The sequence below is a fragment of the Erythranthe guttata genome, chromosome 5, assembly GCF_056151865.1.
Source record: "Erythranthe guttata isolate IM_541 chromosome 5, IM_541, whole genome shotgun sequence".
Taxonomy (NCBI): Eukaryota; Viridiplantae; Streptophyta; class Magnoliopsida; order Lamiales; family Phrymaceae; genus Erythranthe; species Erythranthe guttata.
Genome location: NC_142537.1, coordinates 3,217,514 through 3,230,794, shown reverse-complemented (window position 1 = coordinate 3,230,794; position 13,281 = coordinate 3,217,514). Strand labels below are relative to the sequence as shown.

The 13,281-nt window shown below is 36.1% G+C and overlaps 1 protein-coding gene across 1 annotated transcript; it reads right to left on the bottom strand.

The window, feature by feature from the left end:
* Positions 1–1,322: 1,322 nt before the first annotated feature.
* On the bottom strand, positions 1,323–3,134 carry LOC105966001 (CASP-like protein PIMP1). The gene is made up of 3 exons (XM_012990544.2): positions 2,886–3,134; positions 1,978–2,113; positions 1,323–1,597 (listed from the first exon to the last, which is right to left on the bottom strand). The coding sequence occupies exons 1-3, from the start codon at positions 3,074–3,076 to the stop codon at positions 1,391–1,393; spliced, it is 534 nt and encodes a 177-aa protein (XP_012845998.2). The 5' UTR covers positions 3,077–3,134; the 3' UTR covers positions 1,323–1,390.
* Between the last annotated feature and the right edge of the window lie 10,147 nt (positions 3,135–13,281).

Here is a 13,281-nt window from a genome sequence, read left to right as displayed (position 1 = left end):
ACAAATTTGATTTGAGATTATTTTATTGACATTTACGTGGTGGATGTATCTATACGAAGAATAAAATTGGAGGGCACATTCCAATATTACAAGATATATATAGTCCGCTAATTCACTTCAATTGTCGAAAAAATGAAGAGGACGTGAAGAATAGAGATAAACTCTCGAAATAGCTGAGCCGGGAGTCCATTAGTGAAGATATCGGCAAAGTGATAGGCGGATGGGACATGTAAGACCCGAATGTGTCCCAAAACAACATTATCACGAAGAAAGTGGATATCAATTTCCACATATGTTTGGTTCGAGAATGTTAAATGGAATTGCTGGATAGCTAGACAACGCTCATGTTGTCACAATATATGATGGTGGCTTTTGGAGGAGGGCAGAGCAACTCGAAAAGAAGATTGTGTAACCATGTTGTTTCGGCGACGGTATTTGCGACAATTCGATATTCAGCCTTCACACTAGACCGAGAAGCAGTGATCTACCGTTTAGAAGACCAAGAGATCATGAGGTTGATTGTCGAGGAAGATGTCATAGCCCGAAGTTGATCGGCGAGTATCGGATATTCAACCCCGATCGGCGTCGAAGTAAGCGACGAGGGATATATATAATTATAGAGTAGGAGAAATGACGAGACCATGGTCGAGAGTTCCACGAATATAGCGCATGGTACGCTTCAGAGCAGCCATATGCGGTTCCCTTAGATCGTGCATAAATAAACAAACTTGGTACCATGCTGGTATCGTTATGGAATAATATATAGTTTTCTTGATTATTTCTTGCAACTTCTACGTAGAAATTCTAACGATGCAAAGAGATCGTATCACACCTTCGAGAAGCGAACGGAGTTGTATACTCCATGTGAGATAATTGGTGGAAGTGAGTTTTGTAATATTCGAGAGATTGATAGTAATTAACAAGAGATTTTGTGGGTCCGGATTGATTTGAGGGGTGGTGGCTGCAGTAATGGAGGAAGAATTCTTAGCAATAGACATTGAAGATAATTGCAATTGCTTGATTTTTTGGTAACGAAGCAACCCGCAACCAATCATATAGGTGCACTTTGCAAAGAAGGTGTTTATCGTCCTCACTTTTTTCCATCAAAATTTCTCAAAGAACTCGTAATTCGTAACGCCGTTACGCATCACGGGATAGTTAATAACGTAACATATACTATTCTTACAATTCCACATAAATTAACACTGATTATAAGTCACGGTCCACCATCAAAATACATCATGTGCACCATCAAAATACAACATGTGATCAAATAAGATTTGAAAAAGAAAAAAAGGGCTTTAGAAAACTTTAAAAAAATCCTCAAGGTAGCAAATATATATTTGTGTTTTTTTTTTCGTTTTCTTCTTAGGGTTCTTAATCATGACTATTAATTAGTCTTTGTAAGAGCTAGTGAAGAATGAATAGAAGATATTCCTGCTGCAATTCCTCCGATGAGAAGAAACGCTGACGGAATATATGCTATCGTCAGAAAGTCCTGCACTTTCGAATCATTTCCGTTACTATCCAATTTCTTCAGATCCATCGTCAACCCAAATGCTGCTCCGGCTCCCGTTGCTAGCAGAAACACAACTATCTAAAAAAAACGTAGCGCTCGATCGTTAGTTAGTTATGTTTTATTATATTGTTATTAATTAGCACTAGTAGAAAAATGGTTTTTTACTACGACCATTAACCATAGCAAAAGGTATAAATTCGTAGTAAAAAGGCTTTTGCTATGCATTTGCTACGAATTTTCCCCGTAGCATATACAGGCGTGACAAAAACTTTGCTACGGTAAAGGGCCGTACCAAATACTTTTTTTGCTACGGTAAATCCTAGTATTTACTACGACTTCAAAATTGATCCGTAGTAAAAAGTACCTTTTATTACGGTTTTTTTACCGTAGCAAAAAAAATCGTAGTAAAAATCAAATTTTCTACTAGTAGTGTAGTCGTTAAATTGAGATATACTTACCTTGTCTGCGTAGAAGTTAAACTTGAGGTAGCCAAAGCTACTTATGAGGTGTGTCTTTTGCTTCATGTAGTATATCGCCGATGGTAGTTGCAGTAAAGTATACACAATCCCAAATATTGTCACATAAAATGTGTACCTGAAAATCGAAAATACATATGAATATTGATTAGGGGTGGAAGTCGGACAAATCAGATCGGAATCAACATGCATTTTTTTTCGAAAGTGGAAAACTAATTCCTATTCCATTAAAAAATAATCAAAAATCGGAAATCTATCCCGATGTTCCAGTCACAAGGGTAAAAGAATCATGAGAGAAGGAACACAAAATTGGACACATGTAATGTATGGTTTCAATTCAAATAATTTGTAATTTTGGGAGAGACGAAGAACCCTAATTTTTCAATTATAATGTGTAATACGCGGGTTATATGAATGAGAATTTTGGTTGGGTATGACAGAAGTAGTATATATACCCTGAAATGACGCTAATCCCGTTTGAGTGGATGGAGTTTTGTCAATTCTTGTAAAAATACGTTGGAAGTTTGACTTTGGGCCAAAATGCAACAAAAATATATTTTGCAAGGCGGAATATCTCTTTTTATAATTTCTAGGGGGGAAAGTTCGAATTTTTAAATTTTCTCGGGGGTGAAGTGCAATTTGTCCTAAATTTAAAATACATAATATTGATATTATAAGTCAATATTTGGACAAAAAAAATATTTTCGCAGATTAAAATCGGAATCTCATATCTATATATTCCAATTACGATCGAAAAAAATTTGGAATTAAGAACGAAAAATATTGTTCAAAAATGAGAAAATTTGTAATTGAAATTGGCGGAAATTGGTTCCGATTTCCACCCATAGTACTGATTAGAGAGAGAGAGAGAGAGAGAGAGAGAGAGTTACTTGTAAGAGTGGAAAGTCTTGTAACTAAGGAAAGTAACATCATCAAAGCTGACAGTGTTAGTCTTGAGAACAGCAGCAGAAACTATGAGAGAAACCAAGGTCACTACTCTTGCTGTCAATGATGTTTTCGGAAACTTTGTACCATATTTATCAGATCCAACATCATCGTACTGAGAATTAATATGAGACATTTTCTGATTAATTAGTACGTAACTATATAATCTTAAACTTTACAAACAAATAGTACTATTTGCTTCTCTCTACATATAGATAATCCAAACCTATGTATTGTAGATACATATATAGGAAGCTAGAGACAATAGTTATGGAATGATTAATTAACGTTTCTTGGACAGCTATTTATTTATTTATTTGCATAAAATACTACACTACACATTGTCCATCCATTAAAGTACAAAGAGTAAAACAAATTATATGATGATTTTCCAGCCTGATAGAGTAAATGACAAATTTGTTCTGCTCTAATTTTTCTACCCGCGCTTCCTAATTTGTCGTCAAGCTTTATTTATCATACTCGTTCTGTTCTATAATAACTTTCTTTTTTAAAAAATATTTTGTTCTATATTATCTGTCGCTTTAGATTTCAAATATTGCATTAACTCTCTCTCTATATTATAACATCATTAAATGATCAAAGTTATTTTAGTTTTTCTAATGCGTTTTTTCAAAAATCAAGACACATATTTTGAGATTCTTAATATTTGTGCAAAGCTAAAAACGACGGTAAAAACATCAAACAAGCTTATTTGTTTGGAGAAAAATAGTTTAAACAACAAACTACAGTTAGAGTACTTTTATATAATTAAAATGGAAACTCAAAATAGTCCGCAGAAAAAATAAAAAAAATTATGATCAGCCGTCTTGGCGATTATATATAAACTAGGAAAGTCAATTTCTGGCAAATGCGTACAATCTTATGCACGAAAAGGAATTATTTATCATTTATTAGTGATATCGACGTAATCATGGATGGCCTAATTTATTTTAGAGTTTTTAGCACTAACACCCCTTGTGTGATCTCTAATTGTCATAAACGTTTTTGTATTAAAAAATTAGCAGAGACCCCCTATAAAATTTAGTCAAAACCAATAAGGTGCCTGCAAGTTGATCGTACGATACGCCCGCCACAAATGCGATTGTGATTTGATTTTTTGACTTGAAAATACTGGAATACCTTTTAAATTAGAAATTTCGTAAATAATCCCCAAAATAAAATTTTCTACATTTTCGATTTAGTTCCTTCCATTTTCAAAAAGGCCCTCTTCTTCCTTAAGTAAGGACTAATTTGATTTTTTTCTAGAAATACACTGAACATAGCTGAGCCGCGACTCTCCTTCCGGCGAGCACCCTCTCCGAGCTCACCTCCCTCCATACCCTCAGCCTCCGCTTCAAGCCTTCAATCATATATCCCCTTCCGCCCCACCACTGCAACATTTTCTCAGACAAAATTCGGTTTTGGTTTGGAGCTTTTCCGCCCATATTTTGGAGCTTTTTCATCGCACCAAATTTAGGGGTTTGGTGGTCGGGGAGATGCGGGGGCTGAAACAAATAATTTTGGAGCAAGGGGAAGTATGTTTTGCAAAACACAACACATGGGGGTTATTGCTAATATTTTTAACATAGGACTTTTTCGGCAATTAAAAAAATCCCTCACACACCTTTCGTCGTAAAATGTTAAACTTGCAATTTAATTTCAAGAAATCACAAAAGAGATGGATGGAACAAAGTTTCCTTGATATTGGAAACTGAGTATGCTTGGAGCATCAATAATTATCTGGGTTCCTTTGTGTCCAACACAATAGCAAACGTGCAAGCGTTCGAGACTTGGAAATTTACACGACGACAAGTAGCACAACGACGATATCACACCGCACAGAGATAAATCTCCGTGGAACCTAAGATTACCGTGACCAATTTCGACGGTTTCAAGAGACGGGGATACATTTCGATGCTACAACGCTCCTTGGTGAAGTTACACATAGTGCACCTATATACTTAGCTGCGGGTTACTTCGTTAAAAAATAAAATAAAATAAAATAAAATTGTTTTAACCTTACACATCCCTCGAGACACACAGTTTCAATTAGAATATTGATTTCCTTCTTTTGCGGTTGGCGGATTCCATCTTGATATTCTAAGTTGAGTTAATTGCAAAAAACACCTGAGCGAAAAACTTAATTGGCAATTAGGTCCTCCTGTTACAAAAATATGTGACAAATAATACCCTTGTGTAAAATTTTATGTAGCTCACTGCACCGTTGTGATTTTAGGCACTGGCATAAGGTGAAACAACAAAAATGCTTGGGGGTTTTTTTTAGCAACTAGTACAGAATACCAAATTTTATAAGCCGAAAAAGAATAAAAAAAAAAGGTCGAAAATACCCATGCACGTGTGTATAAGATTTTCCACGTCGACGTGCACTTTAATACAAGAAATCGAGTGTGAAACCAACAAAAATAAAGAGAGCCTACCCAGTACCCACTGTGCTGCTAAAAGCGATATTTCATAACTCGTCCTAACTCAATAGATAGATAAAACGAAAAACGAAAAAAGCAAAAAAAGAAAGACTAAAAATAATGCGAAAGTGATTCGTCTATAATTCCAACTTATGAATATTGGAACTGGACTCCGAAGCTCCACTTCATCTCGACAGAATGCAGATTCCAGGGGCGATTCTAACGACGTTGTCCTATCAAGAGGAGTTTCGATCCTTATCCCCACTTTCTCGGTTTCTTTCAAGGATCTCACTAAATGTAATTCTCTCCATTTCAATACGAAGCGAAGATCATTAAATTCGGTTTCTCGAAAGTTTGGAAAATCTGATGGAGTTATCGGATGCCATCCTTTTCGATTCTTCTCCATAATTTCGATGATCACTTCCTCCAAGTCTCGCAACCACAACCGTCTTAATTGATCATCGTCTTTGTCTCCACTTTCTCTCTCCGATAGAATCTTCCACACACACTCAATGTGATCCATCTTCCCTCGGAAGAACAATGCATCGATGATTCTTGGACGACAAATACTAAACGCACCATTTAAAAGAGATGAAAAGTAAAATAAATGACAATCCAAGCACAATCGCTCCACCACAACTTGTTTATTACAACCGTTAATGCCTTGTAACAAATTAACGTTTTCTCGAATTACGTCGCCATCGTTCATGGAATATTGATAAATACTCAGAGAAATTACGAATTGGCTTAACGACTTGAGCAATTCATTTAGCTTGAAGAACCACGTAGTCGCATCATCCGAATGCATATACCTCAAGCATATGTTCGAATACCGCCTTCCGGGCGTAGTTGTTGCAAACGAGATAGATGGGATAAAGTCTCCCCAGTAATAAAACTTACGTATCCTCGGTGCGTCGATAAAAATCCGCGATTCTTTCAGTCCGTCGCAACAGTCAATGTCCAACAACTGGAGGCTTGGGAATTTACACCACGATAAGTGGTCCGACGATGTTGTCACACGGCGCAGATATAAATATTCTAGGTTACGAAAATCCGCTCCTTTGTGGAACTTGAGATCACCGTTATTAATATAGATGGTTTGAATAGACGACGACGGGGGATTTATTTCGATGCTGCAACGTTCGTCTTCTGTGAAGGGCGTCTGATAAAAAGAAAATTCCTTGAGGTTACGAAGACAATTATTAACCTTAATGTTTTGTAACCCCTTGCACCATTTGAGAGACGCAGTTTCGACGAGAGGACAACTCGAGATTATCCGCTGAAAATCCTTGTCGCTAATGTAGACGTTTTGGAGATGAAGTTCTTTCAGATGCTTAGAGAGTATTGCTCTTTCGAAAGACTTTTGGTCCGACGTGAATTTTTCGACGTGCAAATCTTGGAGTGATTCGGCTACTTCAAAGACGACAGAGGGGAGATGGAAAAATCCCGAATCATGTTCCGATTCCGAACGAATAGAAAGACAAATTTTCTTCGTACCCATATTAGTGAGTGCTCGGATCCAATTTTCGAGAAGGAAAACCGATTCGCGATCGGATTCATCTAACGATATGCAAAGACCAAACTCCTCTACGCACATCCTTTGATCGGAGTACAGCTGTAAATTCTTGTCCACAAGGGTTACGAAATCTTGTTTGCTACCTTTGAAGGTTGCGTCTGAAAAATCGAGATTGGGGCGAGTACACCAAATATTACGCCATGATTTCGAAAAGACAGATGTTCGGACAGCATCTTCTTGGGAGAGGAAATACAATATTTGCTGTAAGATCTCTTGTGGCAACTCGGATATTCTGTCCATGGATTTGGAATCTAATAAACCCTAAATTAATTTTCGTCAATTAATAAAAGATGGGTTCAACTTACATATATCACGATTAGTTTCAAGTACTTACAACTCTATGAGAGCTAGAATTACAATATTGATTTCCTTCCTTGCGGCTTGTAGTATATTTATAAGAGCTAATTGCAAATACCACCCCTGTGTTATCTCTAATTGTTAAATACTCTCTGTGAAAAAAAAACTCACCAACACCCCCTTGTGTTATCAAAGTCAGAGCATCGAGACCCCTAGAGGCAAATCGTGTCACTCACTCGCGCATTGTGCGATTTTTAAAAGTATTTTTAGGGTGAAATGTCATAAATACCCTTTTATAAAATAAAAAATAACCTTGTTGGTTAAATTATGAATAACCTAAATTTATAGGACCAAATTGTAATTTTCAGAATTCAAAATAATAATGTGGCAAATATTATATGTCATTAAAAAAAAAATAATAAAAGAAAAGAAAAAAAAAATCATTGTCTTCTTCCCGATCCCCAACCCCAAAACCCCAACCCCAACCCCAAGTTCAACACCATCACCTCCTCTTCTGCAATCCACATATCAGACCCGAATCAGCACAACCCGCGACTAATCATAGCCCCAATTACAACAACGGCCTATCTACAACATCTCCAAACGATTTCTCTCGACGGCGATGAGTTTGGCGGTCAAAAAATTGCATCTTTTTGTTCTTTTCTCTCTCTTGCTCGCCTTATCGCCGCCACCGCTGTCAAAATTGGAGATTGTGGTAAGGTTTGAGGCACGCGTAAAGTTTATTGGTGGAAACTAAAATTTCAAAGACGATGTGGGTGGCGGATTTGGAGAAGATGGTGGTGGTGGTGGAGGGGTGCGATGGTGGTGAGCAGCGGCGAAGCAGAAGCGGCGGCCGAATGGACAAATGGTTGATGAGTGATGTTGCCTGTGAGCTGGGTGGGAGGGCGGGATCTGCTGTGGCCTGTGAGTTGGGTGGGAGGGCGGGGATTCCGGAGAAGAAGCTCTTTCCTTTTTCTTTTTTTTTTTCTTTTCTTTTCTTTATTTAATATAGAATGTAGAAAAATAAATAAAAAACGTATAAAAACTTTTAATGTTACAATATATATTTTATTCTGGTTTAAATATATTTTTTTATTTTTAATATTTACAAAATAAAAAAAATATATAATATCTATAAAATTATAATATGCTTTATTAATTGCTGAAAACCCCATAGGGTATTTTTGTAACTTTATCTTCAGTCAAAGTCTAAAATCACAAAGGGTGCAGTGTGCTTTGAAAATGATAACACAAGGGGCTGTTGGTGAGCTTTTTCTTCATAGGGAGGTATTTGACAATTAGAGATAACACAGTGGTGTGATATTTGCAATTAGCTCATATTTATAAACTTCCTTCTTTTAGGATTCTTATTATTTAAAGTAGATCCCATATTTAGAGTATAATTACTATTTTGGTACTTATATTATACATCTCTTTCGATTTTGGTCCTTCAATTTTTCTTGGTATAAAATTGGTCTTCAAATAACTAGTTTTTTTTATAATTTTCCTCAACCGTCTCATTTTTGTGTTAACTTGGGCAGGATAAACGAGCTAATAGCACAGACCTCCCCTGTGTTTTCTCTATTGCCAAAAAATGCTATCTATTAAAAACAATTAGCAAGAAGTTCCCTATGTTGTGTTTTTCAAAGCACACCAACCCTTATTTTGAAATTTATTATTGACTTACGTGAATCGACCAAATTACCCTTATAAAAGAAATACTAAAAAAGAGAAAAAAGGGAAATAAAAAAACACTAAGCATTTGCAGCAAAACCCAAAGTCTGAAAGTCTCGCCGCACTTCGGTGTTCATGCATAACATCTCGCCGCAATCAAAGTGGTGCCGTCTGGTTGGTCCGGAAAACGTCTGCCTTGTTCGAACCTATTTCGAGCCATACGACCACCCTTATATTTCACCGGAGTCGAAGTTGTACGGCTCGATTTGGCGGAAAAATGTATGCCCTCGTTAAATCTACATTGAACTAGCCCCTATAGCCAAAATTTTCGCAAATTAAAACTGGATACGAAATCGGAATCTCCCCATATCTATATATTCCAATTACGATCTAAAAAAAAACATCAAAAAAATTAATTTGGAATTCAGAACGAAAAATATTGTTGAAAAATGAGAAAATTTGGAATCGAAATTGGTGGAAATCGATTTCCTCCCCTAATACTGATCGTGTGAGTGTGTGTGAGAGAGAGAGATAGAGAAAGAGAGAGAGAGAGAGAGAGAGACTTGTAAGAATAGTAAGTCTTGTAACTAATGATCTGTCACTTTAGATTTCAGATATTGCACTAAATGCATTTTTTACTGTTTTAACTTTATTAATTCAACTTTAAGTATTAACTCTCTCTCTTTTATCATATCATTAAATGATCAAAATTATTTTAGTCTTTCTAATGTGTTTTTCCAAAAATCAAGACACATATTTTGAGATTCTTAATATTTGTGCAAAGCTAAAAACGACGGTAAAAACATCAAACAAGCTTATTTGTTTGGAGAAAAATAGTTTAAACAACAAACTAGAGTTAGAGTACTTTTATATAATTAAAATGGAAACTCAAAATAGTCCGCAGAAAAAATAAAAAAAATTATGATCAGCCGTCTTGGCGATTATATATAAACTAGGAAAGTCAATTTCTGGCAAACACGTACAATCTTATGCACGAAAAGGAATTAAATATCATTTAATAGCGATATCGACGTAATCATGGATGGCCTAATTTATTTAAGAGCTTTTAGCACTAACAACCCCTGTGTAATCTTTAATTGGGGATAATTATACTTTTCGTCCCTATACTTTACCACTTATTCGTTTTTCGTCCTTAAACAAGTTGGAGTGACATTATTCATCCCTAAACATGCCATTTTTCTGCTATTTTCGTCCCTCCGTCAATTTGGCTGGTTAGTTTGGACGGAAAATAACATGTGCTTCGCACATGATACGTAAGAGTCAACCCTTCTCTTCAATTTCAGATTGCATCTTCTTTAGATCATAAGCCTTCTTTTCCAAATGGCCAATTTCTTCAATACCACACCTCTTTGGACTCGTAAATAGCCTCAATAATCCCCAAAAGACAATTTTTTCCATCATACAAAAATCTGATGCAACGCAATTTATATTTTGAATGATGTTTTTTCTTCGAAGAGAAGATGTTAATTAATAAATTTGGATTTTTTGAATGGAATTTATAATATGTTAAGCTACTCAACAAGAAATCTTTGTTTTGTTACATATTGAGGATTTGCACGATTTGCAATTTTGTAATCTTTAATTTAGATTGCCTAACCTTATTAGTCATTATCTCCATATTGGACGAAAACCCAATTGACGTTAACTACTCATTTAAACAAAAAAAAATGTCATGGCCGGTGTAGGAAATATTAATCCTATATTATTTAAACCTGTTTTTGATTGATGCAATCTTCAATCGTGTCTAATAATATTGAATAGAAAAAAAATATTAAATCTAGTTGCATGTCTTCTATATTCATTAATTCTAAAGTGTGTGTATGCACACAAATTGCAAAAGGTTATTTCAATGTCAAAATAAATATTATTCATACAACAATTGTATCCTTTACATTCAATTCTGCAGTTTTCCTCTTGAATAGGTGGGAATGAGTCTCTTGCATGGTGGTGGCTCGTTTGCAAAGTTGAAATGGAATGTGCATGGTGGCTCGTTCCCTCTAGCAAAGTTTAAATACGAGTCTTGTTTGGTGCCAATGCATGGGTAATTTGAGTTAATATGAGTTGGTTTCACGAAGCATATCAACAGCAGCATACATGTGAGTGGCCACGTGGATTAATCGTCCATGTCAGCAGCATATATTAAGATTTTCAGGTTCACGTCAGATTTACATCCAAAGTAACAGCAATAATTAACGGCAGGACGGAAACTGCTAAAAAATGGCATGTTTAGGGACGAATAATGTCACTCCAACTTTTTTAGGGACGAAAAACGAATAAGTGGTAAAGTATAAGGATGAAAAATGTAATTATCCCTCTTTAATTGTCATAAAAAGAAAAATTAGCAGAGACCCCCCTATAAAAGTTAGTTAAAGCCAACAAAGTTCCTGCAAGTTGATCATGCGATACGCTCGCCACAAATGCGATTAGGGTATGGTTTTTTGACTCGAAAAATACTAGAATACCTTTTAAATTAGAAATTTGGTAAATAATCCCCAAAATAAAATTTTCAATTAAGTCCCTTCCTTTTTCAAAAAGACCCTCTTCTTCCTTAAGTCAGGGACCAATTTGATTTTTTGCTAGAAATACACTGAACATAGCTGAGCCGCTATTCTCTTTCTGGAGAACACCCTCTCAGGCCTCACCTACCTCCATATCCTCAGCCTCCGCTTCAAGCCTTCAATCATATCCCCCTTCCGCCCCACCACTCCAACAATTTCTCCGACAAAATTCGTTCGGTTTGGAGCTTTTTCATCGCACCAAATTTAGGGGTTCGGTGGTTGGGGAGATGCAAGGGCTCAACAAAATAATTTTTTGGAGTAAGGGGAAGTGTATACAACACAAGGGGTTATTGCTAAAATTTTTAACACAAGGACTTTTTCGGCATTAAAAAAAGTCACTCACACACCTTTCGTCGTAAAAAGATAAACTTGCAATTTAATTTCAAGAAATCACAAAAGAGATGGATGGGACAAAGTCTCATTGATATTGGAAACTGAGTATGCTTGGAGCATCAATAATTATATGGGTTCCTTTGTGTCCACAATAGGAAATGATGGAGCTAGAGTCAGATCACCTTAGATAGTTGAAGTAAGATGAGCTGGAAAAGCAGAGTGGATCACTGGCTCACGAGCTTGATGACCTTGAGATACCTGCGATCATAGAACACGTAAACTAGGTCGAGGTTTGATCCGGCGGAAACCCCTCCGACGCTCAAGTCAGACGTGCGGATAGTAGAAATAGTCCAGAGGATACAGTGGGTAGTATTACTCAGATAATAGGACGTACCTTAAGGAATGAGTTCAAACCTTTATTTATAGCTTAGTTGAGATTGTTGGGCCCAAATCTTAATTGAAGGTGATTAGGTCTAGGTGATAGTGGTCTTAAATATTGGGTTCGTGGCTCATTAGGTAAAGAAATTGTAGGCCCATTGGGTTGGCCCAATTAGACATATCAGGAAACATGCAAGCGTTCGAGAGTTGGAAATTTAGACGACGACAAGTGAGAGTTTCAATTGTAATGAGGGTTGGTTCCTTGTGGGCACCAAATCCGAGTCTGCTACCTAACGGGCCGTTGAGTTACCATAATTTACATTCCTCCATCAAATACTTGTCGGACCAGGGGATGGAGCCCTGGGGTGAGCGATTTCGCCTTTTGGTGCAAGTTTCACTTAGAATATTGATTTCCTTCTTTTGCGGTTGGCATATCCCATCTTGATATTCTTAAGTTGAGTTAATTGCAAAACACACCCGTGTGATAAACTTAATTAGCAATTAGGTCCCTGTTACAAAAAAATGTGACAAATAATACCCTTGTGTAAAATTTTATGTAGGTCACTGCACCGTTGTGATTTTAGGCATGACATAAGGTAAAACAACAAAAAATATACTTAGGGATTTTTTTTAGCAACTAGTAAAGTATATATGATTTCAATTATTATGTATTTCTTTATTTTTATTTTTTTTAAAAGAACTCTGCAATTAATTAATTGGTTATACCAAATTTTATAAGGCGAGTAGATTACACTTTTGGTCATTATACTATACATCAAATATTAAGTCCCAAAGAGGCTTAACTGTTGTAACATGACATGCAATTTGCAGGATTACAACATTTGAATAAATCGACAAAAAAGAAAAACAACGCCGAAAATATCCATGCTCGTGTACAAGATTTTCCACGTCGACGTGCCTTTAATATTCAAGAAATCGAGTGTGAAACCAACAAAAATAAAGAGATCCTACCCGCTACCCACTGTGCTGCTAAAAAATATTCCAGACCTCGCCCTAACTCAATAGATAGATAAAACCAAAAACGAAAAACGGAAAACAAAAAACGAAAAAAGCAAAAAAA